The following is a 27,645-nucleotide window of genomic DNA, read 5'->3' as shown; positions in this document are numbered from 1 at the left end:
AATTGATTCTTCCATTCTTTTTACCTGCATATGATTTGTTAGAATGGAGGCTGGCTAAGATCTTTCAGTCTTAATCAGTAGGTAACAGGTGGGGGGCACCCTCTTGCAAAATAATCTTTAGGATGAATTTACTGAATTGTGATTATATGAAAGAAAAAAGTGCTTTGGGAATTTTATAAGAGCCACATACTTTTCCATTTGGTGCCAAGTTGTGATTAAGTTTAACCTTATTGTTTTTTTTTTAGGTTACACATTTGATGAATAATTAAACAGTTACGTTTAATTATATATCTACTGTAGTTATAGAACAATCTATAATGGGGTATGGTATAAAAAAAAAGCAATAAGATAAAAAAGCTTAAAGGTATCAGGATGCAATGATAGTTTGATGGAGATGTTAACTTTGCTGCAACATATCTTCCTAAGGAAAGCAGATGGCAAGTATTCAACTAAATGACTCTCTTTAAAACATGTAGAATATCCCTAGCTAATACAGTTCAGTGCTGTGACTAACTATATGAATATAAACCAAAAGCATTGACTGATCTGGGGGGAGGGGGGAGTGAATAAAAGTGTTAATTGCTGTCCCAGCTCTGTTAGTAGCTTTGTCCTAAAGAGAGACAAAGGTAAACAGACAAGGACTGATACATTATTATGATCTATGATGAAAAACAGAGTTTATATATAGCTATTTTTGGTGGCAGCTTTTTCAGTGGCTTTGATGGAGGGAAAAGGGAAAAATAATTAAACACTGAGTGGGAGGATGTCGTCAACAATAAGAACACAGAGTCTTATGTATGAATGGATTGGATGAAGACCATATCCAGGAAAGAGACGAATAAAGCAAACAGAACACCAGACACCATGTGCAGCTTCTGTAAAGACTAAAAAAAGGAGGGCAGCAATAACTGAAAGAGAGAAGTAGAAGAAAATACCCAATAATATCTGTTATATGATTAAGATTTTTTTTTCTTAAGAAAAGAAATAACCCATTGTACTTAGTTGTACTGAAAAAAAAACAACCAGAACTGCACAAATATTTCAATTAAGAAATGAGTTGTATTTCTTAATGCAGAAGGGTTATGCTCTTATGGCGTTTTGTTTAACATGCAGTTAAACAGAACGCCTTCACTGGTTTGTTGTTGTCATTAGCTGCTAAATTGTTTCCTTGATTACAACCAAATATACTTCTCCTGTGCATGAGAGAAACGTATTAAGATTGACCCTTTGTCCTGTTTACTTTGGAAAATTGAACTTATAATAGAGATGACATTACGTCCAAGACCTGTGCTCTGAATTTAAATTTTTAAAACCTGCCATTTGCTAATCACTTAGTGCTAACAACTGATAATAATATGAGAAAATGACTATCTTTCCATTTTATTGGTTCGAACAGCAAAGTAACATCTCATTTAGATTTTATATAGTGCAATATGTGCCAATGTAAACTACTCATCCTTTCTATTATTAAATATTTGATATACTACATGATTTTCTGCCTGATTCTACTTACAATTTCCAGTCAGGGAAGTCTGCACTAGTTGCGGTCAGTCAGAAGGGCAAGTTGGCACAAAAACCTGTTAGTGAGAGATAGGGTGAAGCCTGGAGTCTTCAAAGGTGTGAATGCAATAGACTCAACCTGACCTAGAATGTTAGAATATAACTAAATAAACTGATATTTCACAATGAATTATTGTGAAACATAGAGTAAACTTACTTGTCAAACTTTCTGTTTATTTAGTTGAACAATCCATCTATACAAGGTGTTGCTGCAGTGTGCAGAAACGTATATGAAAACCTTCTAACAATCCCAAGTAACGTTTTTCAAACTCAACAGGGGTGCAACAATAAAATGCAGTCAACACAGTCCAATTTGAATTCTCCTGTGGGTAAATTCTGACGTATTTTATATCCAATTTCTTTCATTTTGTTTGAGATTAGGATAAATGAAATAATGTATTGTATTGTTAACATCTAAAAAAATTGGAAAATTAACTTTTTTAAACTAACTATGTCATTAACTCTTCATTTAACCCATCCCCTTTAGGGAGCAGTGGGCTCCCTGAGGGAACAATCGGGCGTTAAGGTTTTTGCTCAAAGAGCCAGATTGGCAGTCGGTTTCAAACTCACAACCTCAAGCTTCCGAGCCCTATGCCTTAACCTCTAGGCCACCACTTCCCTAATAATGCCCCCAGTATCTAAGATTAATTATACTCCTAAATTGTCAATATTTTAGCTGTTTTGTGTCAAAGTACATTGCAATTGGTTTTAAATGTTTCTTTCAAGATTTATTCAATTATTGCTTTTCTCATCTTGGAAGTAGTTCTGCTAACTTTTTCAACACATTGAAATTATTTTTTTTGACAATGCAGATTAAAGCCTACACATCTGTAATATCATAAATGTTTAGCTTATAAGAGTTTTTAACTCTAGGTTGGTGGAGCTGTTAGTTTTGGCAGCCTTCAACAGCTTTTCATAAAAACAAACAAAACAAAAGCACTTCTAATCTTGATCCTTGAGCTGTGCATTTTCTGACACTGATGACAGAATGTATTTATCAAGATTACCTACATATTTGATAGGTTTAATGTTTCTGAAATTGGTTTTGGAATGAATGTTGTTCCTCTTTTTTTCAGCCTCACGGGTGGGCTGTTTTCCAGCATCAGAGCCATGAATTATTACTTGATAAGATGTACTGCTTTATTATGGATTGTGAACTCTGTTCCTCATGCTTTTGGAATGGCTGTGACTGAACAAGCAGGTATGTTAGTTTTTTAATGATTATTATATTTTCTCTGAAGCTCTGAAAGGTTTAAAATATAATTTCCTTAATTGTTAAACACAACACATGAAAGTTTTTGCAGTTAAGTTCAATACTTTCATAGCATATTAACCTTTTTATTAAGTTTGAAACATTTAACATGCAGATTAAGGGCCATTTCTTTAACACTGCTTTTCTTTATAGGTTTTTGTTAAGATAAAAATTGAAATGCACGATTTAAACAAATTCTTTTTGGCTTCTTTTTCATAGATGGTGTTTGTCCCTCTTTAAGTGTGGAGGATTACAGGTTTTCTGATGTTTTAGATCGTCCTTTAATGATCACAGGTAATTGCTGATGCAAAAGGCTTTATTCAATGAGAAATTCACCATATGTAACAATGTGACACCTTGTGGCTCTGTTTTACAGGGTTTGATCTCACAGAAAAATTTCTTCTCCGAAGGGGAACAGTTACAGAAGAACTACCATCTTTTCGTCTAGGAAGCAGCCCTCTTATAAAGCCAACAAAGTAAGATTGGATGTGCTTTTCCCCAACATTGTTTTTCTTCTAATAATCGATTTAAAAAGAGGACCAGAGAGATTGTTGCTAAAATCAAGGAATTACATTTTGGATCCTCACTGGGGAAGCCTATTATATGGAGTTAGAAAAAGAGCTTTTGGATGATGTAAGGAAGAGCATTTTCGCTTTCTTCTATGGCCATGGCGAGGAGAGCCAAATTTTAACCTTGCATAATTACTTCAAGTGTCATGGGAGCTTGGCTGTCTGATCAACATGTGTTTTGTGGATCTGGAGGAGGCTTATAAATGTTATCCCTCAAGGTACTTTGTTGGGATAACTGTGGGAGTATGTGGTTCTTGGCATGTTTTAAAGTGATTTTTAGTTCTTATTGAATCATAGCAAGAGTTGTGTCCGCCCAAAATCTGGCCTTTCGATAGTTCAAAGTGGACTGTATTAATGCTGCCTTTTGTCACTGATCTTGTTTTTAGTGTTCATGAACAGGAACTAAGCAGAGAATAGTATCTTGTTTGATTTTTTTTCTGTTTTTCTGCAGAAGAAGCCTTTAGCATGCATTGGTAGAGATGCTGCCATTCCTCTGCGTCAACAAGAGCCATTTGAGTTAGCTAAGATATGAAAGCTAGATGATTTGTTGGTATATTCTTTTAGAGGTTTCCATAGGATGTGACACCAAGGAAAACCAAAAACTTGAAGTAAGGTGTAAAGTGAAGTAAAGTGTCACTGATGGAAAGGATACCTTGTTTTTTTTTCTCCTGGACATGTTACCTTTGCCACCTGATCTTTGATAGGTTTAAGACAGAAGATTTCTTTTCTTTTATTAATAGCTGGATAAATTGTCTTGTAAAATTCATTGAAGGGTTGAACCAAGGCCACCCACATATATCATGTCCAGAGCAAAAGTCCCATTTACCTTATTTAGTAAGGACAGCCAGTGAAGTGAGTTCATTGACGGAGAATAAATTGAATTAATATAGGTTGCATTTATTCAAAAAATCTCCTTGAGGCTGAATGTGGGACGTAAAGGGACATAAAAATTTAGATTATGGATAATAAGACAGGAATATTAAAACAACTCCATAAATGACACACTAGGGCGTAATTCTTCTGGAAAATTGTCATTTTCCAGCTAACTGGGTGGGTAGTGAGATTTCCTCATGTTGAAGATAATTTGTTTAAGTGGCTAACCTATTTATCATATTATGAAGGCTCGCGTCTTTCAGTAAGCTTTGTATTACATAAAAAAAAACAATGTCATTTATGACTTGGCTTACTCTGATGCTCTGGAAGTTCTGGAGAAGATCACTGTTTCCCATCTTAAGGTTTAAACACTAAAAGGGTAGGCTGTCATTCTTCAAGAAGGGCTGGGTATTTTTAGTATTTTTACGTGCACTGTAAACATTTACGGCCACCGTCCTTCTGGCTGGGTAAATGTATCATTGAGCCAGATGATTTGCGAGCTGCTTTCCTGTGAGCCAGCTGCAAATACATTTACATTTAAGTCCTCTCATTCAATATGAACCTATAATGGAAGGAGATGTTGGTTTTGTAGTGGCGCTGCTGACAGTGTTGTTGGTTATAGTGGCTAGGCTGTGATCCCTCTCATATCCAATTATCTAAGTACTTTGACAGGTGATACTGCACGTCAGCTCAGGAGGAAAGCAAGGTTAGTTGCATGTTGAGAATAAAGCCCCCTTAGCCACTGCTCCTGCCATGAAAAAAACATTGCTCACCGTACTCCAGGGATATGCAGCCCTGTGCTTTATTCTCCAAATCTAGCAGACGATCTGCCAGCTACTTGACACAATGCTCATTGTGGCACATAGATCATGGCTGACACACTCTTAAAGCAGTTATGTGAAGTGACAAATTGCCTGCCATAATGCACCATGCACTCATCCATACAGTGGTAAAGTTTAGGAACAGTTGTTCACTCTCTTTAAAAAACATCTGTGTTACATCCTCCTCAGTTTACATGTTAACCTGTGTTTATAATCATATATGATTTATTTATTAAGTTCCATTGGAATATGTCCTTGACATCTTCAGTGTAATTTTTTCTGTGCAGTGCGGATAATGAGTGTTAATAATAGTATAGTTCTCTTCGCTTACAGGTTTTGCAAATGAGTGTCTATTTTGCTCCATGTTAGATAGCAGGCAGCCACACTTGAGTGGAGCTTTTTGGCTGTTTCCTTGTGTAGCATAATGAGTTGTAAAGGCAGAATGCATGCTCATTATTTTGTCTTTGTTCAAATTCCAGCTTTCATATGCTTTGGGGGTGGGTGTTTAAGAATGCCATCCGTGTTTGCTGTTTTGTGAGATAATCAGAAGCTTTAAGTGAAGCTGGCTGCATTTTTCAACAAAAACATTTCATACTAGTTATTTTGTAAGCAAACATATGCTTTCAGAGTTGAAATACACGATGAGCCGAGACAGAAAATGATGGCATGAAGTCAGTGTTTGTGTTGGGTTTTTTTTAGTTTGTGGTTTCTGGTAGCAATGTTTTGACACTTGCTCAAACCATTACTTCTAAATGTACTTCCTAAGCTTCCTTTGGAATTACAATCTGGATTACAATCATTCAGGATCAGATCAGATGATTATTTCTACACCATGTCACAAAGTGGTTCACTAGCTCTCTGTACTGAGCTTCTTGCCCATCTTTGATGGACCCAATGTTTGCAGAGTCATCTGAGTATTTCTGCAGCTGACAGGACATGGTCTGGAACTGAAAATCAGATATGCACAGAGCAAAAGGGAATGGTGAGAGTACTGCCCCCTGTGGTGCTCCTGTGCTACTGAATACTTGATTAGACAGTTAACCCTTCTTTCTAACAAACTTTGGTCTGTTTGTTAGGTAGTCTATGATCCAGGCGATTGTTGATGCCTCTACCTGTGTTTTCTGAAGTTTATTTATTTATTTATGGTTTCTAACCTGAATAAAATCCGGTGTAAGAACCACGTTTTCACAGAATATTGCTACCATCAATTCATTTCAGTTCAGTTTCTTTATATAACGCCAACTTACACCACATGTAATCACAAGGCACTTTACATAGAGTTAGTCACAGTAAGAGAAACAGGACTGGACTTAAAAACAGGCCAAGCTCCAGCATCAACAAGCTGCTGACATCAACAGAGATGTTGATGGCTGCAGCCATGTTTCAGTGTGGGGAAGGTGGACATTTTTCGCATGTTCTCAAGCATGATGACATGTTTTATAGCTGTTGTGTCAACAGATTCTTCGTAGCTGTGCATCTCCACAGCTCCTCCTGAGGTTACTGTTGGCCTCTTGGCTGTTACTCTGATTAATGCCTTTCATGGGGCTTATGAAAGGCATTAATTATGCCAAACCTATTAAAATCTGGATGGTTTGCATTTGTGCCATAGTTCTTCCTCAAAACCTTTCCAGAACAGATGCACCTATAACTTAATTGCATGAATTACACAAAGGTTTTTTCTATTCAATTGGTAGCTTCTAATGGTAATCAGTTGCATTTTATTTAGGGGTGTTAGATTGAAGGTGCTTAAGATAAATACACGGTAGACTTTTTAACTTTTTTTTTTATAAAAGAACCCTAAACATTTTTGCTTTCCTTAACTCCAATTTTTCTCTGCTTTTTGTTGGTAGCTTCCAACTACAACTATTGAATTTTGTGACAGTTACATCACAAAAGCCTTAAGAAAGCACTGCACATGTTCAAGAGTAAATGCATCGATTGCAGAATTGTCTTCATGCTTGGACTGTTCCAAGGGGTTGTATTTGTTTTCATCAAACTTCAATCCATAGAATAAAACCATCACATGAACCAAGGGGAGAAAAGAACATGTTTATTGCTGTATGTAATCTAAACATCAGTTAACTCTAAACCACATCATATTTGTTGCTGCAAATTAGTCATATTGAAATGAGGCTTGTCTGAGACAGAGTTGGCAGAATCACACACTTAGTGTAAAAGCCTTTTTGGCAGTATAACATGGTGGGAGGGAGAATGAATGAACATCTCTCTTATTGACTCATTAACATCTATTTAAGCATGCAGAGTAGCATTTCAGCAAAGAATCAAACACACAGCGTTCAAACTTAAGCAACACTGAGCTTTGAAGCTTTTACTATTTTAGCTACTAAGGGCCATCAGCATGATGTCAAGAACTTTACCCCTTAGAGAGAAGGTGTATAGGACACATCAATGCGCTACTAGGTTTTGAAACATGAGGACTCTTAGTGGGCACTTTAGAAAGAGGAGTGTGAACTATCTGGCTCTTAAAAAACAGTTACGTTGTCCTCTCTATTTAACATTTCACAAGCAATGTTTGTAAGGACACTCAGTGTTCAGTGACTCCTTTTATGTCAATCCTTTACTCCTTATAATCTACCTTTTAGTGTATGTTTAGCAGCAACAGGTACCATAGCCTCATGTTCCTTGCTAGACTTTTAATTTAAAACTGCATTGACGCATCTAGTTTCAGCTGAAATGAGTCTAGCCATAAGATTTTCACAATCCTCAGGCCTTTGATTATTTCAGTTGTGTGCGTTTATAAGAACGTCTTTGTGAAAATAACAGGTGATAGAAGGCTGTGAGAGAATAGGAGATGATATATTGGAGTGAAAACTCATTTCTAACCTGTCTAATGAGGCTGTTTCTCTCTTACAGAGCCACAATTGAACGCCGCAATCTCAATGGCCTTATCATGGCATTATTATTATTATTTTTCTTTGCTGATCTTGTTTCATTTTGCCTATGCTTTTTCTATTTTAGTTGCTAATTTGACAGGAGCTAGGGCCATAAGATAACAGTCTTTTACAAAATGCCTTGCACATATTTTGTTTTTTTATTTGCTGCAATGTTATGTTTTATTGTAAGTTTACAGGTAAGGATGTTTTTTTTCTAATTATATTTTGCTATTTCTATATTTTTCTACGCTGAAGTTTTATTTATGTTTCTGCTTGAGCTGGGTGCAACTTCACTTAACTGTTTATGTCATAGCAATGAATGGGTGACTGCATTTCATCACACATACACATGACTGTAGCATATGATGTTCAGGTGCACTAAAAGATTAGGCTTTGGATCAATGTCTGTATGTTTTCATTACCTAAATGATATGAGAGCCTAGAAAAAAAAATATGCCAAATGGATTTAAGCTTGTCATGTTTATTTATGGCAGTCCCTCTCCATCTAGAGGATGCTAAAATGTTTTATTGATCACAAAACTTGATTTGCTCTTTCATTATGCAGTTCCTGAAATCTCTTAAGTTGTATAATTTTTATTCTGAAAATAAATTGAACCAGTTTGAACAAAAAAAAAGTACAATGGTTAATATCAAAATGCATTTTTTTTTTCAGATTGATATTTCCAGACGGACTTTCAAGTGAGTATTCGCTGGTGTCCATCTTCCGTGTGAGACGAACTACAAAAAAAGACCGCTGGTACATTTGGCAAATATTTGACCAGTCAGGAAGCAGCCAGGTAGGCATGCTGTAAAGTCACACATTGATTGTCAGAAGTTTACATCACCAGCTTCTTAATTTGGACTTTAAAGCATAGATTAGAATGCTTTTTTTCTCTCAGGGTTGAAGGATGATACAACAATCAATTTAGGAGAATTAAAAAAAATTGGAATTAGTGGCACAAGGATTTTATCTAATCTAAACAAGATAAAAATCACATCTACAGGCTCAAATTATCAGATATATGCACCCACCTCTACAGAGAGGTGGATAAATGTCCCTTAGCATGTGACAATTCCAACAAGCTTTAGGTTGCCTTTAATGATCTTTCTCGGATAGTTCTGGTTCAGTATTCAAAACTATTTTTTATATGATATTGGAGTTTATTGACATTTGTTTATAACATTCATCTAGCTTAGTTAAAAAATGTAAATCTAGATTGCAAAGCTTAATGATACTCGGCTGTCATCTTGAACCCTCCAAACTGGATTTTTATATTTGTTACTAGAAATCCCCCAAATTTTTCACTACATTGTAGAAAGCGGCTGTTCAGTGGTCCAGTGGTTAGTACTGCTGCCTTGCAGCAAGAAGGTTCTGGGTTTGATTCCCGGCCTAGGGTCTTTCTGCATGGAGTTTGCATGTTCTCCCTGAGCATACGTGGGTTCTCTCTGGGTAGCCCGGCTTCCATCCACAGTCCAAAAACATGACTGTGACCTGTCCAGGGTGTACCCACGCCTCTCGCCCATTGACTGAAAGATAGGCACCAGCACCCCTCGCACTTGGGACAAGCGTGTCAGATAATGAATGGATTGTAGAAAGCAACACTGGTATTTTAGATGTTTCTTATAGCTTTGAGAACTAACTTTTTTTGGTTGCTTCTAAAAATCCTGATCCATATCAGAATATTTATTTTTTAACTATTTATTAACTATTATTAGCCAAAAGATTGAGGCTAAAAAATATAACATAAAATAACTAAGAAAAAAAAAAATCAAAAGAAAAATTAGAAGACTGATCAAATATTCTCCCAGAACTTTAACAGAACTGTGTGGATGGCTCCATAAAAGCTGGAGTTATTTTATTTATATTACACTGCAATCACAGTGGATTAGAGAAAAAAAAACAAAACAATCAACAACAATAAACTCAAATTGAAGTTGATTACTGTATCATCTTTACTCTCTGGGAAATGAATGCTTTAAGTGCATTACTAAAGGCTCTGAATTATTTTAACATTCACAGTTTCTATGATGAGTAAAAAAAAAAATTTTAATCAGCAATGCACATAGTAAACAAAACATTACTATTCTGTAAGTACAAACTGCCATTAAACTCTTCTTCATTCCTCAGGTGTCTGTGGTGGTTGATGGCGATAAGAAAGCAGTGGAGTTTTCCTACCAGGGCTTGCTGAAAAACTCTCTCCGCTATACGTTTAAAAGTCGTGACCTGCACGTCCTCTTTGATCGCCAATGGCACAAGCTCGGCATTTCTGTTCAGACTGATGTAGTCTCTATTTATGTGGACTGCAAACTGGCTGAAAAGAAAATGACTGATGAGAGGGACAACATCGATCTCAATGGGCGCACCCTAATTAGCACACGGATAGAAGATGGAAGGCCTGTGGATGTATGTTATGATACATTTTAAAACACTTTTTTTTTTTTTTTGGAATTAATTTACATATATCATGTGGGTATATCCATATTTATTGGAACAGCTAGTAAATTTATGTAAAATGCCACTAAATTGATTTTTGGTGGAAGCATTATCTTTTTGAGGGAGGAATGTTTCATAAAGCAAATACATGAATGTGTTGTAAAATAGATATTTGCAAAAGTGATATATAAAAATACATTTATTAAATAAACTTAAGGTAATAAATTCATGTGTTTTTGTTTAAATGTTTCACTAATTTGACAGATTCATAAAGAAATAGTAAATCCAGTAAATGTTAAAATACTATGTAATTTACATCCATTTTTAAAAAGAAAACTTTTCTCATTTTTTAAGTATATCTTCCCCATCAAAGCTGTTTGGCAGGGTAAACTCTGCTCTAGACAAGTTAATTGGTCTAAATGGAGATGCAGTGCAAATTAAATAGGGTAGGCTGCCTTTAATTACCCACACAGACTGTTTGAATTACTTCATGATTAAATGTTACAGATTTACATTCGGAAAGGAAAGCTGGAGTTTAATTCATAAAACATGCAGCCTTAAATAATTCAACATGTAAATATTTTTGTATTGGGTAAATTATTTTAACTATTGACTAATTATGTCAATACTTAAAGACATTTATTTTGAAATATATTTAAAGTCTCCCATTATTTAACAAATCATATTTTTATGGATTGAAAACATGTTTAAATTCAAATTTAAATGGATATTTTGTTGAGATAAATTGTAGCTGTTTTTTTTTTTTTTTTTGAACCAAAATTGCTAAAATGATAACCACTACATCCAATCACTACAGTACGAAGTCCAGCTAACTTAAGCATGTAACCTAAGGATTTTGCAATATTGACTTTTTTTTCCCATTATCTAACAAATCATATTTTGATGGACTGAAAACATGTTTAAATTCAAATCTTTATTTTAAAAGGATAATTTATTGAGATAAATTGTAGCTGTTTTTTTTTATTTTCTTTCTTTAATGAACTTACTGTTTCCCTAGTGAAAGTTTCTAAAGTGACTCTGAGGTCCCTTTCTCATAGCCATTCTTTAAAATAGGAAAAGACGAATGAACATGGGATTTAGGGAAGGCAGATGTGTGTTGACCTACATAGGTCAGGAAATGGCTACGGAAAAAAAACAGCTACTCACCAATTAATTACAGTCAGGTCCGTAATTAAAACCTGTGACAAAAAAATCTATTTTCCATTCACAAAGTGAAGGAAATAAAAAAACAACTTTAAAACAGGAGGGGAGAGAATCACAGCAAATTTCCAACTACAAAGAAACATTAAGGCTGTTTATTTAACTTTTATCAGAGATGAAAAATAATTATGAGGAGTTACTGGAACTTTTTCAGAGTGATTTTTTTCTAAAAAGTTTACAACTTTTTCCTTATTTGATAAGCCATGTACGGCTAATTAAATGCAATGAAATGCTTGAAATCATTCTTCAGGGACATTTCTCCTTGACTGGTGTAAATCTTCTATTGATTCACTGCTATAAGCTTCCTTTAGTAGCTGGACCTACGGGCTAAAAAGAAACCTAAGGTCAGCTTTGCCATCTGATCACGCATGTCTTTGAATAGAAGTTGGCTTAAGTTGGATTACCAGCTGACTTTTCACTCCATGTTATTCATATTTTACACAAATCACTAAGGATCTGAGCCTTGCAGGAGGTAAAGCATTTAAGCACACATTGTTATTTCAATTTAGAGTATCCAAACTATTTGTAGTAATCATAGGATCCGGTTAATACTGATAGCTAACCGGACGTATTTAGATGATGTAACCAAAGAAACACACATTGTGTATGAATATGTTAAGCAACTGTTGGATGTTGCATCGATTTAATTGTGTTTTGTTAACAGATCGAGTTGAGACAAATTTTGATCTACTGTGACCCTTATATGGCTGAGATGGAAAATTGCTGTGAGCTGCTTGAGCCAAAGGTAAAAGCTGTTCTTATTTTTAACAACTTATACTCTGTTGGGTTTTAACCAAAATGCCAGGTTTATACTGATGTATAGGATTCGGGTGGTTTTAATTATATAAGTTTAAAAAAAATGTGGCACTTGTGAAATTAGAAATGGTAAAATGTTGAAAGGATGATATCTAAAACTATCATGTTGATGTATTATCTGTATGACTGTACCTCAAACTAAAGAAAAAGTGTTGTTGTTCACTATTAACTCTAAGCTGGAGTTAGGTTAGCAAATTTCCTAAATGCAACAGAACTAAACTTTTGCTGTTTATTAGTTTATGTGACATTTGTGGTTAAACAGATTTTCTGATGCAGTGTAATTGTAAAAGTCAAGTTGAAGAAGACAAGAATGTTCTTTAATAATTATTTACTGCACAGAAACTTAATATATGAAGTATTTTATAAGAAATTGAATCAATTAGAGTGAATGGTTTATATATATATATATTTATTATGTATATTTTCTCTTTCAAATAAAAAAATGACCTTTAACCTCAGCCCATTATGTATGTCCACAAGGATACCGTCATGGCAGTGTAAGGTTACTCTAAGGGAGTTCTGACTTTCCCAATAGACTTATCACAGAATGCAGATTAAGAGATTGATTTGCTCAGCTGCACAGTGAGAAAGACAGAAAGAAAGAAAGAAAGAAAGAAAGAAAGAAAGAAAGAAAGAAAGAAAGAAAGAAAGAAAGAAAGAAAGAAAGAGATTGTTGAAAATAAACAAAAAATCAGTATAAATTGTCTGATTGGTGAAATTTCTGTATTGATCCAGTGTGGAGTCGAAAGGACATTTACTGGGACCTCCCCTCCCCCGGTTACAGCCCAGAGTCCCCTGGTGCTGTCTCAGCCGACCTCACAGTCAATTGACAGATGTCACTGTCCAGCAGAAAAGGTATAATCAATTCCTCTCAACAAGGGCTTCTAATTGACTCTAGGGTAATGGCCATTGTAAGTGAGACAGCTCTTGTTTGATGTCACACGAACTCTATCCTTTATGGGCAGCTAAACGCCCAGTTAAAAGGCATCTAGTTCTGAAAGTATTAACAAATGCTTATGCAATTCATATAAGCGTAGCGGCTAAACAGTGTGTAAAGCCTTTGTCAAAAGTTACAAAAAATCTTTTGCAAAAATAACCTAATTTTAAAATGGAGATTGTGCTCTTCTTCTGCTTAATACATTCTATCTTTCATTCTTTATTGACTTTGAAGGCCAAATATGATCATCTATTTGAGCATAAAAACTAATAAATCTTGAAAGTATGAAACAGCTTTACAGCACTCAGCTTAACAACTTGTTTTCTAAGAACATAGGTTAAAAAAAAACAACATTTTATGTATTTGGAAATCTATAGATGCTTGTCATGATTATAGACCGTTTACTAAGGTGGCCGACAGATGCAAACATGCAGTAAGGCCTGAAACAAGCTGCAAAAACGTGTGACAAACTTCAAAACACAAAGGCACAAAAACCTAATACAAGAGAAAAACATTGCAAACAAAAATATATGATGCAAGTTCTAAAACACGCAAGTACAAAAAAAAAACAAAAAAAAACAAATGCAACAGGAAAAATGCTGCCAACAAAAAAGAAATAAGGTGCAAACAGGTGAAAACATGCAAACACATATATGATGCAACCTCTGAAACACGCAAATACAAAAAACCAAGCAAATGCAACAGGAAAAATGCTGCAAACAAAAAATTCTGTAATCCGTAAAAGTAGAAGCAAAAACCTAAAGTTCATAAAACAAATGAAAACAAAACAACACAGAAAGCACAAACAGAATGGTGCAAGAAAAAAACAAAATGCTGCAATCGGGGAGAAAATTATGCAAATAGTAAAAACAGCTGCAAACCTGCTCCACAAAACGGAAGTGTTTCAGATCACTACAGTGAGTTGACCAAAGAACAAACCATATCAGACCAAAACCTCAGTTGAAACAGGAGGTTAATATTTAACCCGGGATTTAAAAAGGATTTAAAAAGGAAAGAAGTTTGCGTCATACCTGTGTTTGCAGCTCATTTTGACATTTGCAGCAAATTTATACTTATTTGCAGCTGATTTCCTTTTTGTTTGTAGCATTTTTATTTTGCATTTGTTTTTGGTGCTTGTGTGTTTTGGGGTTTTCGTCATTTTGTTGTTTACTGCGCATTTGCATCTCTTGTGAACTGTAGTTCAATGCATAAAACAACACCAATAATTCGTCTACCAGAAAAAACAGTTAGCCACTAGGTTTCCAAGATCATATACATAAGTAGGATACGAGGAAAAACATAATAGGATTAAAAAGATTTTTTAAACCAGTTAAAAAAAAGAGTCTCTGTTGGAAACCTTTTTTCTCCAAGATTATTAAACAGTTCAAATCCTAGATTTAGGGTCAGGACTTGGGTGTAAAGCAGAGCTGAAAAAAACTGCTTTGCACTGTAGTGTAAAGGATGATATTTTGATGACAGAAACCACAGCAGAAATTGAAACATTGACAGTTTTACCCTTTCTAAATGACAAGCAGATTTGCTTACAGCAGAGCTCTTTTAAATCCCTGTGAGGAAGTGGTTGGTTAGGTTTCTGTGCAATTGCTTTTCGATAACATTTTTCCTGACTTCTCCTCATTGGACAAATCATCGTAACAATCTGCTCTTTGTGAATTCAAATTCCAGTTGGAAACTTTGCTAATAATCCTTTTATTTTAGATGATCATTGCTTTATACATTAAAGCCCAAATTGGGTCTTCCACAGGTAAAAACACTCTCCTCAGCTGTTCCTGACAGCCTTATGCTAACCTTTTTCTTTGCAATTTTTAAAAATGTTACTGAATCTCATATTGTATCATGTGAGCCACAAGACAAACATAACTAAAAGAGTAATATTTACAAAGGAACATATAATATATACCTTTAAACTAACATAAGGAGTGGCTTTTTGCACATATTTACTCATTTTTATAATAAATGTATTTTAGATGGAGGAGCATGTTCCTTTGTCCAAGACTGCAACCTAACTGTAGTATGAAATATTTAATTAAACTACAAGAGCCAATCATTACTATTAAATGTAAATAATTTCAATCAAATTTAATTTAAGCCAAATTTAAATGGAGATTGTTTTAAGGTTAAATATAATAACATTGAACCTTTTAAGATGTATTTCATTGTTTTTACTCATAGGGAGATGCTGGTCTCCCAGGGATGCTTGGACTGTTTAAACCAGACGGGAGAAAAGGAGACAAGGTAAGGACAACATTTGAACCAATAAAAATTTTTATTTATTGGGGATCAAACTGTTTTTACATGTAAGCATTTTTCTGCATTACAGCTTTGGCTACCTCTTAACATAAATTACCTTGCTTTTGTTGTTAGGTAAATCTTCATCTGCTTTGTTTTCCCTGATTTGTTCTTTAATTTATTTATTTAGCCAGTCCTGCTGGTTTACCAGGAACTGTGCACAGTTTGAATGTCAGGGAAGATGGCGATTTTCTTTAGGACAAATTTATATTGGAGTCTTACAGGTAAAAAAGCATCCATCTCTCCCACACTGGGCAAATGTCAGTGCTGTAGTGTCTGCAAAGCCTTATGTTCTTCTGTCAAGGTCCTTCAGTGGGGCTACTATACAATTACCTTTACAAGGTGAAATTTCTCCCACCTTACCCAAGGACTGTGAATTGGGAAATCATAGATTTGTACAATCAGTAGAAAACAAGTATAGTTTGAAAAGAGAATGACCCTTTCCATGACAGCTCAATAGACATGTTGAATTGTAAATTGTAAATGCCCACTTACTGAAAATTGTTGGTGTTATGTCAGCTGGAGGACATGGAAAAAAAAGAACAAATCATTGAATCCCCAGTCAAGCAGTGTTATTTTTCCCTAGACGAATCCAATTGTTTTGTTTTAGATTAAATCCCATTTTGGTTGTTTATACAAGGTTAAAGAAGGCTGGAAAGGGGAATACATCCAACTATGTATGGAATTTATTACAGAACAGGTGGCAGTGCTGCATCCCAGATGGGATCAGTCACTCTCCTAACTACCAATATGTAGGATTAGGATATCAAAGATCACTGCTAGACCTCTGTTATTTAGAAAACAAGTTTTTCCTGGATGCCTTAACCTCCTCAAAAAGTCTTCATGTAAACACAGTGTTTGGCTTCACTCCATTCCCTTTGACTTTTTGAAATAAGGTTAGATTAACATTGAGGTTCTTGTGTTTGGAAATTATGTTTTTGAAATAGCTTTACTTCTGGATTCAGATACAAATTCAGATTTTACTACACCTTAGCCACCTTGCCATGTCTCTAAACATACAGATACAAACTGTTGATTAGTGTCTGTTTGGTCCCATTATAGATATCTTAATAAACATATGATTTATAAAGGTTAGCTGGCTGCCCATTCTCTCCAAAATTACCATAACACAATTGTGGATATTGAATTAAACTCTTTTATTCAGAAGCAAAATGTGCTAATTAATTTTACACATAAGTTATAACTGGCTGCTCTTTGTCCCTAATTAAAGTGTCAAAGATACTTTCAAACTACTGTAGTTGTAATGTTGCTATGCTGCGTTGGCAGTTAATTAGTTAGTAGCTATATGATAGCTTTGGAACAGACTTTATCAGGAAAAAGATATCATGTCAGGGAGGCATATGACACACCCACATATCTGATAACCAAAGTGCTTACTGCCAAAAACTACAAATTGTAGTATGGTGACAAAACAGCTGTTAGAACAGAGTGCTGGATAGAAAATAAGATCTATATTTTTTTTTCTGAATAGCAATTAAGTTAGTATTTTTTAATTATGCCTTTAAAACAGATGTGGGTTGTTTTTACCAAACCAAATTAACAAAGTCAGAGAAGTCAGGATTTCAGTATTGCGACAGTCAGGAAAGTTGTTGTAGTACCTCTTACAGTAGGAACATCGTTTAAAGCTGTATTTTCCACATATAATCGCAACTTCTAATTTGTTCAGTTTAGAGGTCTGCCTCTAAATATAACTTTGAGTTTAAGTTCATTTGTTCAAATGTTTCTTATAAAGCAAACATGCCATTATTTGTCACAACTTACTGTTGTTGAAGCAAGGTGCTGCCATATTGGATCTATTCAATTCTATAGGCAATAAAAAGGTACAGAGGTTCAAGGTACGTAGACCGAGTTTGTTGTAAGTTAGTTACATTTTTGTCTCTTTACACTGATACAACCTAAAACTGTGAAGTTGGGGAAGGGAGCCAGAGTGTAAAATGGACAAACCTTTGCTAAAAATCACAATATTAAAGTAAGAAAAAATAAAATTGCCTGTATTCAGAAACTTCCAGATATTTAGAGTACATAATGTATGACTTTTTTTTTTTATCATACACCTTTATCTTATACTTTATCATGCATGTATAACATTTATAAAACTTCACTGCTAGCTAGATTTTTTTTTTATTTTTTTTATTTTACTGTAACATTAAAGGCAAATGCTGTGGCTATTTGAAACTGCAAGTTTTTGAAAAGGGTTATGCTCAAAATGCCTTCTTCTATTATAGCTTTCATATTTGCTTCATTTTTTCCCTTTTTTGTTAATGTAGTTACCCGGTACATATATATTTATTTAAGGAATCTAAAAATTTTGCCAGATTAATTCATTTATGCATATTAGTTGGAACAAAGTTTTTTCCTTTTTTTTTGGCCTTTTTTTCCTTTTTTTTTTTTTTTTTTTAATGAATGAAGCTCATTATTTTGGTATCATTCCCATTTGTTATGAGTCAGTTTCTAATGTCCTAATATTAAATTTCAGTTCATAATTTAAAATCAATTTTAACTAACAATTCATAGCAATTCCCATTTTAGTCTAGTAGCCGAATCACTCCAGTTAAGAAGAAACATGCCAAGTGACAAAATGTTTAACACTAACAGCTTTCTACATTTGTAATGAAGAATTATTGACAAAAAAAGAAAAAATTACTCAAAGAGGTTTTAGCAATGTTTCTTACTCTTGTGCTTTTGCTCCAGTTTAATTTAAAGATCTATTTAGCTAAATTTAATAAGTCTGGCAGAGTAATTTCTAAAACTAAATGTTGCAAAGGTTTATGTGAAGTTATATATCCCTTTCGCTGCTTCTATGATTTAAGTCAAATTATATCACAGCGCCACCTTCATCAATCTGAAGATATTGTTCATTCTACTGCTTAGCAGGAACGATTCTCTCTTTAATTATGATTTCTGTTGCTTTTCTTTTTTTTTTATTTCTCATGTGTTCCCCTACTGACTCATGAGAGGTTAATTCTTCCTGATTTACCCTTTGTTTGCAATAAATACACTTGTCATTTTTCATTATTTCATCCACACAGATTGAAGCGATTACTTTTTAAAGTGCACACGAGAGGCACATTTAAAATGTGAAAAAAGACCATGATTTAAGGTTAATGCTGACTTAATGACTGTTTGGAAGGGACACATTTAAATAACAATTCAAATCAACACTTAAAAAGCACAGCAGCCAAAGTGCCTCTCAAGCCATTAGCACAGAGAGGTGCTTTGAGATAATTTCATGCACCTGATTTGAAATTTTAATGAGTCTAAACAAACTGAGTGTGATGGGTTTAATAAATTGATGTGAAATAGTTTTCATGATACATTTAAAATAAGAATGAGAGAGACGTTTGATTCAGTTGAATAGGCTTTATGTGATATGATGAACATCACACTGTATACTGCATCATAAGCACTCAGCACAGCTGCTACATGATCATCATTCTCAGGTAGCAGATGATGGTTGAAAACAACAAATTGTCTCTGATCATGCAGTAAATATTTGTTATTGTTTCCTTGCAACTACTGTTTAAAAAAAAAAAAAAAAAACACCTCACCACAGACATTGCTTCTTTTAAGCCATCTGATGAACATCACATTTCACACAATATTATGCTTTGATTTAGCACAATGCAATAGGTTCTTTACAAAAACGCCCTCTGATCTTTTGTCATTACTCCACGGCAGCAGCTCATTATACTGAGCCCCAAATCTCAATCAGTGATTATTAAACTGTTTTATACTATTTTAAAGATAATAAAGGGGTCTAACTATTAATAGCAAATGATTGCTTATAAGTTAAGCTGAAAAGTCTTTCAATTAGCGACTGAAGCACCTCATTCAGTGGAAGAGTTTAAAATAGAATACGTATACTCTGTAACAATTTAACTTGACTTTGTAGAGATTAATCAAAGGCATCTGGACAATTTTAAGCATTTAAAAGGCCCTTAATGAGAGCTGGAGGCCAATCATCATGACCTACACAGAGAGAGTTTCTCGGGAAAGCATGCAGGGATTACTTTGGCTGCGCTACTCCAATGGATAGCACTATCCCACATTACAGTAAGTTTGATGGAGGATTCTTATGCAGTGCAAAGGGATTAAAGTGCTATGATTAATCCAGAATCCCCCAGGAAATTAAACAGATAAGTAGCGGGTTATAAGAATGCAGCTTACTGAAAGGAAATCCATTTTCTGTGGCCTTGCACATAAAACCTGTTATTGCTAGATTTACAGCTCCTGTATGTACATGCAAAGAAACACATTTTTCCTCTTCTACTTTCTGCTTATTTGGTTTCGCATTGGTCATCGCGCTCATGCTGTTATGACTACTGTTTTCATTTATAGCCTTGAATTAAACGTGCACGTATTGTTCCTTTAAAGTGAATTACTGCAGGAGTTTTTAGTCAAAGCAGTTTATTATGCTGCCGACGGTGAAATTTGATAAGCTGTCCAAACCTTTCATAGCTCCTATTATGCTCATTCGTGTTAAAATGTTATTAGGTTTTCATGAATATATTGTGTCATAGGCTTAAAAGGAAATTTAAATGACTTATGGAGCAATGTGGAATGTGCATTCACTTCCATTTGATGAAACTGTTATCAGTAGCTGACATTAACAAATGGGAATATCTATTATTTCTATTAAAAAGCAAACTATGTGATTGCTCATATTGTCACAAACCCTAGGGTTCACCTTGGTAAAAGTTACACTGATTATTTCTTTCTAAATAAAAGATAACAGGCTCACAAAACTATTGTCCAAAGATAAGATTTAGGTTTCCAAAGTAGGCTATTTTTAAGCAAGAATGTCTGCCTGTATATTTCTGTCTTAGTTGGAAAAAAATTGGAAAATATCTACACTTCTACAATTTATAATACTTTTGAGGAATTCTTATATTCTTATACTTGAAATGGGGTGGAATGAAATGGTCCAAATATTTTCAGGAAAACAATTCTGAGAAAAGAAGTCCTTGTAGCCATCGTTTCTCCCTTTTGTAAATGAAAGCTATAGTGCTTACACCTTCAAGTTTAATCTCCCTGATTCTTTTCCTGACAAGAGATCACTCAAAACAAACATTTTGAGTAGAATTTTCCAAGGTATATATTTCAAATGACTGTAAAACATGATGTCAGGTTTAACAGGATTTAAACTTACCAAGAACAGACAAATTACATAGGTTACATGCTGCCGGCCTTAACGGAATAAATTCATCAGCGAAGGACACAGAATAATGAAAAACTTCAACAAACTTCAGTAGGGCAGCAAATGGACATAGTAGAATAGCAATCCTCTTTGAGCCTCAATAACAACAACATAACGAGGGGCAGACAGTGCAGGAGAGCAGAGCTCATACTCTCCCCTCCTCATGAAAAAAAGAGGAGAAAAAGAAAAAATGCGGAATCACCTCAATATATATATATATATATATATATATATATATATATATATATATATATATATATATATATATATACAAAAATTGGATCGGATATTAAAAAGTGGAATTCAACCATTGTCACCAGGACCAGGACTTTAATAAGAGGCAAAATGAAACTAAAATTATTGCAAAAATAGAAGACTTGTTTATTTTTTTTCTGCAAGAAAGAGGATTTTCCAGAGGTTGATTTGATACCAATGTTTGCCAACTGTTCAAGCTTTACTTAAAAAAAAAAAAAAAACCTTTAGAGTATATTCTTTGTGCAAGTTACATATATAAATATATAAATAGAGGTTTCTCTAGATACCTGAATACATTTGCAAGTCACCTGATCTTCTCTACTGACAGTAGTGACCCCACTTCCTTATCTCCCTCTTTTTGCACTCCTGTGAAACATATGTCACAAGTTTAATATCTTGTGTGTAGCACTTTGCTTCCAGGTCAATAGAGTTATCATCACAGTTGTCGGGACAATGCAGTGACTATTTCGGGGATTTGGATTAATGTTTTCCAGTTGTTGAAGAACAGTATCCCAACCTGCAGCTGCTGAGCCATATTGTCAGTGAGAATTTATGAGACAGCTGTAGTAGCAAGGCCACTGATGAAATGACAAGCCCTCATAATGCTATTCACTAATGTGTGAATGAGAGACCTTTCACTAACTGTTGTTTGTATTGTTTTCATCACAGTGGGAGACACAGGGAGGTTAAGCTTATAGGAACTCCTGCACATAACTGGACATAACTTTTTTTCTTTGACTACATTGGATTAGACACTTGCTAATAACTGAGGCAGTTTTCCACCAATATTGTAATACATTGAAGGTATGCAGGAGCAGTGATGGTATAAACTCAATAACCCAAAACATTGGTGCCTGTTTGGTGGCGGATGGACGACTACATAGTGCTGCAGAGATGTATGTTTCAGTTCCTAGCACTGGCATTTCTGGCCTGGCTGTGTGCCCTGTTGGACATAGTTGGCATTTGTCCTGGGTGGGGGCCAGTAAGGAATCATGTCCTTGTCACTGCAGTAGCAAAGTCTTGCAGCAAGGATGTTTGAGCTGTTTGTGCAGAGGGGGGTTAGAATATAAGTGTGAACACCTTTGAACATGCCCAGTTGATGAAGCCCACTGCTTCTGTATTAACAACAAATGACTTATATATACAGCACCCCATGATTATTGGCACTGATGCTAAAGATGTGTAAAAATAAATTAATCCTTGCCTCTCTGTACTTTCATAGAGTGGCAAAATCTTAGATTGATAATTTGTTTCATTTAACAAATCCACTAGTGCTGCTATGTTGACCCCAGGTTAACCGACAATCCTGTTTTCCTAGTTGGACAAATCTAATAATATTATACCCATTATAATAAGGCAATCCATTTCTACTTTTATGACAAAGGCAACTTACTTTTATTGCAAATCCTTTGGTTCAGGACCTTTGGTATTGAAATACACCAAAATATCACATGTGTGTAGAAAAGGCATCAGTGGTTTTCCATATATCCCTCTTTTGTGTTTTGTCAGACCAACAGTGTTATGAGATTTTTTTTTTATCCTGCCATTTCTCTCAAGCAGCTGCTATGCAAATGGATAGTATCTAATGGTTGCTACTACAGAAAGTTGTTTAGCTCAAAATGGCAGTCGGCTGCAGTTCACCGTGAACTTTGAAAAATGTTGTTATAGGTCTTGGCATCCTCCCTGCCAAGGTGGTGGGGAGGCATTGCAAATGCCACTAACAGTCCCCATGTGTCACATCATATTTACAGCTAAATGAAACAGGAGGTCACAGAATGAACTTAAACTAGTGAAAACAGTAACATTTGTGTTAAATATGTGACATTTTTTTATGCTGAATGTTTATCATTGTTGTTGTTGTTTTTATTATTATTATCATCAGTGTGGTAAGTATAAACATATAATAAAAATATCAAATTTTCAAGATTATTATTAATTTGAATGCTGCAAGATCACCAAAGTAATCAAACTATAGCTTAACTGTTTTTATTTATTTGACAATTGCAATAAAACATAATTTCATATCTTCCCCAGCTAGGCATCTACTTCTGCTGATGGTTGTTCAATAATATGTTCTTTGTTTTTTTTTTTATGAAAAGTTGCATCTTAGATGGCTGTCTTAATCTACTACATTAAGGGAGTTTTCTTTTTACATTGTAATAGAGCAAATTGCTCTTATGCAAACACACTGTTATATCTAGTATTAAAACCAAGGCTGATCTGCAGCCTTTTTTATAATGTAGCAATAGAAGGTATGATGGGATTATTCTTCTGCTCTAAAGAAAATAAAAATAAAAATGTATAAAGACATAGATATTAAAGATGCAGATTTTTCTAGATAGATCCATAAACTTACTATTTGCATGCATATCAGTTGTTAAGCTTTTTCTAAAAGCGCTTTTGCTTAGACAGAAAATGTGATTATTCCAGACTGTGAGAGATTGTTTAATCCAGGATTTTTTGCACTGAAGACACTGTTTTTTTTTTTTTTTTTTTTTTTTTTTACCATGGTGGCTTATTTTCTCATATACCTTGATTCCATTTTTCAGGAAGTGTCTTCTTTTTTTGTCTTTTAGTTGTATTGTGAAACATATTTGGCTAAGTCAAAAAATTTTTTGCACCCAAATAGCTCATAACGAAAGCAACATCTTTTCCCAGCTGTTAATACAATAAGTGCAATAATGTAGCTGGCCTAGATACTCCGATACAGCAGCTTGCTTGAGCTTTGGGCAGGCAGAGGCCATTACAATATACATATGAGTTACACACTAATAAAGAGTCAACAAGTTCCAGGATATTTCACACATTTCTGGCAGAGTGTGTGAAAAACATTCAGCTACTAAAGCTCCAATTACTTATTCACAGCTATATAAACACACATATGTTATAAACTACCCTAAAGTTGCAGTTTTTCAGTTATCTATCAGCTAAACCATGCTGCATAAAAATTCATATCTAGAAATATGTCTTTTATACTTCAATTTTTTTTATTGCAGGGGGAACTTGGATTAGAAGGGCAAAAGGCAATCGATGGAGAGAAGGTGAGTATTGCTATTTCCAGCAGACATATAGTCCATACACAGGACATCAACAAGCTCCACTTTCTTTTGTCAGGCAATCAATTCTTTTAGGCTTTTCATTTTTCGTTTGCCATGTCCCAGAGGTATGAACAAAGCTGAATTTTCTGTGTGGCTGTTCTGCCATATCGCTATTAGATGTAAGAGTGTTTTAGACCGCACTGTCCTTCTTGCTGTAGAATTAATTGATATGTCGTATGCGGCCATAGACTGGCATACCAATGGACTAAACTAATTTCTCAAATTATTATGAGATCATTCTGTGCCATTTTAAGGTCATTCTTTATTGCATGCACTCAAATCTGCCTTGACTGATTAAAGTACTGTATGGTGTCGCTGTACGTACTCATCATTTTTGATATTTCTACAGAAATTTATTTTCTTTATTACCAGAATTCTACATGTTCTGAAAGTGTTATGGTTTAATTCATTAAATGAATTTGGGAAAAGTTTTTTTTTTTCTTGATGAAACCAGTACTTCTCCATCTGGTAAAAGCATGCATGTCATTATGAGCAGGGAGGGTTTGCAGCTGCAGCCTTTGTTAGGAGTTAGTGTATAGGGATGAAAATGATTGGAGTCCCTGTAAAGAAGCATTTCTCATGATCAAATTCCCTGATAGTTAATGAAAAGCTTCACTGGAAATCAGCTTAAGAGGTGTGTTCTATTACTGAGAAAAAGAAATATGAGTGAAAGAAAATAAAAACAAAGCTGAGTGTACATCCATCAACCACAGCCCTAAAACACCTGCCCAGTATCGTGTAGATTACTTTTGTGCTACATAAACCTTTCTGACCCATTGGAGCATGGGCAGCGAAATGTTGGCAAAAAAAAAAAAACAGGTTCTGTGTGTAGAGGAATGGAGGAGGTCAAAGCTCTTTGTCCTGCTTGGGGGGGCTGCTGTAGTCAGGGAATTGTGTTGTCATGGGGATGTGTACTTTCTCTGCAATATTGTTTTGGCTGTTGGTGCAACTCAGCATGGTAGGAGCAAACAAACTTGAATCACCTCTCCATACCCACTTTCAAAAGCCATTAGAAGCTTAAAGTTTTACAAAAGATTTTATTAATTCTAGTTTTTCTCCAAGTTGCACCAAGCAGATTTCAAGTTTAATTCAAACTAGGAGTATTTTCATTTCATTATGTAATTGTTGCCACACTAAGTGTGCTCTGTCACAACAATCTTGTACCACTTTAGTAATCAGACCTTGGTTGGTCCCTCTTGGCTCATGTTAACTTTTCACAAGTTAGCACTATACTAATTTGTAGTTCTCTCTTTCTCTTTTTCTGTCTCTCTCTTTTTATGTGTCCCTCTCATCTATCTATCTATCTATCGATAGATAGATAGATAGATAGATAGATAGATAGATAGATAGATAGATAGATAGATAGATAGATAGATATGCTTTTGTAGGTATACACACACACACATATATTTATATATATATATTTATATACATTTATGTCCTCTTTAGAAAGCTCTAAAACATGGCTCTATCCATGTGACTGTATAACTTCTAGTGTTATCAACTTGTACCAGCTTCTTGCTGTGTTTGTCCATGAAGCAATCTGGTGATAAAAGTAAGTGCAATTGAGCAGTCAAGCAATCAAAGTAGTGAGCACTGAATTGGCAGTTTCTGAATTAAAGCTTTGGTTTGTGCCCCAACAACCAGAATGGTCTGTTTTGTTTGAGCGTAAGTGCCTCCTGACATGTTGAAAAGCCAGCTGATGTCATGAGAAGATTTGCATGTGAATAACATAATCAAGTTTATTTACCCAGGGATTTCAAGACCACCTAACTAGAAATTAACTGCATGCACATAAAAGATTGACTGATTTGTAGTCACAACATCACATGAAATATAATGGAAGGTTGTGAACGTGTGCAATGCCCTGGGTCATACTCAGTATTTACTGATTGGTAGTGATGCCTTCAATGATCAGTTAGGAAAAGTGTAGAGCTCTTCAAACATGGCACCCCTTGACTTTATATCAGCAGTACATAAAATGGAAACAGCTGGAAGCAGGTTCACTGCAGGAAAACTGAAACAGTTTGTATCTTTTTAAGAAGCAAAAAATCACAGCATCATATTTGCTGATTTACTTGTTTCCTTTACAAGCACAGTACTCTTTAAGAGGTAATGAGTTTACCTTACGTGGGTGGTGAGTTTTGTGTCTTTAAGCTTGCCCGCTCCCTACTGCTCTCTGTTGGGCCAAACCAGAAAACCCCAATCAGCATTCAATCAATGGTTATAAACACTGAAACTCACTATTCCATTTTTTTTTAGCAAATATTTGGCTATAAACAAATGTCCTCAGAAAACAAATACATTTTCTTGGAGAAGTACAGTAAGTGTATTTGAGCTAAGAGCCTTAGTTGGTTGTCTTTGCTTTGGTCATGCACAGACAATACACAATCTTTTCTTTCCAGGGATTTATTTACCTGTGCCCTAAGCAATGATGTCTCTGGTTTGACCATTGTTTTAGAAATAGTAGAAGTAGAAAATAAAAATGTTTTTGAAAAGTGTCTGGGAATGAAAACTTTTCCAAATGCAATGCTAAATGCCCTTAATGTTCACATTTGAGGTATATTTTTAGGGGCTGAGGTACTTAAGCTCAGACAGTGGAGGGGACATTTTAGAATCGTAAACAGAGAATAGTGTCAGAAGAACTTTGGTTAAATTTTAATCAATATTGTCCACAGAGATTTTAAGCAATAGTATTGCAATTACCACCCTGTTAAAGTGCTGCCTTAGATGGAGCCCAGTAATTAAATAAAGTTTAAAATTCCTCGTTATGACCAAGTGAAACGGTAGGTAATTTGTCTTTAAAGGGTATTTTTTAACAAAGAAGACATAAATGTGATCATAGCACACACTGCTGGTTTAGTTAGAGTCCCTCAAATTAATTTGAATGGTTTGTTTATATGCAGAGGTCACAGATAGAAGTTGTGGCAGGATTTTATATATTAGAATAATATATAGTTGTGGCATGATTTTATATATTAGAATAATATTTTCATCTTGTATCTAAATAAAACAAGGTAGATTGTTGTAGATGTTAGGAGAAACAGAAAAAAGTTAACACACTCTTACTATTACGGGAGAAGAAATGTGGAGGAGTATAAATACATAATTTTTAACCTGGTTGGTTGACATCTGAGACACAATCATGAAGCTGTCTATCAGTAAGAACATAGCAGAATTCTCTTCTGCAGGAAGTTTAGGTACTTGGCAGTTTCTGGATTAAAGCTTTGGTTTGTGCCCCAACAACCAGAATGGTTTGAGCATCATAAGTACCTCCTGACTTGTTGAAGATGTTGTTCATCTGTTGTTGATAGTATGATCACTCCTGCCATCATCTGTTGGGGTAGCAGTATGAGATACAGGTGCCCTGAACATCTTCTTCCTCAGACT

At 34.8% G+C, this 27,645-nt stretch overlaps 1 protein-coding gene across 1 annotated transcript in view; it reads left to right on the top strand.

The window, feature by feature from the left end:
* The window catches only part of LOC107084575 (collagen alpha-1(XIX) chain-like), a gene marked incomplete at its 3' end in the record, with an annotated part of 30,596 nt that extends 6,398 nt beyond the window's left edge, over positions 1-24,198 (top strand). The window contains exons 2-10 of the mRNA XM_015374483.1: positions 2,637-2,761; positions 3,032-3,106; positions 3,189-3,288; positions 8,643-8,766; positions 10,098-10,373; positions 12,289-12,369; positions 13,176-13,295; positions 15,568-15,630; positions 24,154-24,198. Coding sequence (XP_015229969.1) covers positions 2,671-2,761; positions 3,032-3,106; positions 3,189-3,288; positions 8,643-8,766; positions 10,098-10,373; positions 12,289-12,369; positions 13,176-13,295; positions 15,568-15,630; positions 24,154-24,198 — 975 coding nt within the window. The remainder of the gene's footprint in view (positions 1-2,636; positions 2,762-3,031; positions 3,107-3,188; positions 3,289-8,642; positions 8,767-10,097; positions 10,374-12,288; positions 12,370-13,175; positions 13,296-15,567; positions 15,631-24,153) is intronic.
* Positions 24,199-27,645: the final 3,447 nt, after the last annotated feature.

Source organism: Cyprinodon variegatus, unplaced genomic scaffold, assembly GCF_000732505.1.
Source record: "Cyprinodon variegatus isolate N-32 unplaced genomic scaffold, C_variegatus-1.0 Scaffold104, whole genome shotgun sequence".
Taxonomy (NCBI): domain Eukaryota; kingdom Metazoa; phylum Chordata; class Actinopteri; order Cyprinodontiformes; family Cyprinodontidae; genus Cyprinodon; species Cyprinodon variegatus.
The sequence above is the reverse complement of the archived record's forward strand: the minus strand, read 5'-3'. Positions and strand labels throughout refer to the sequence as shown.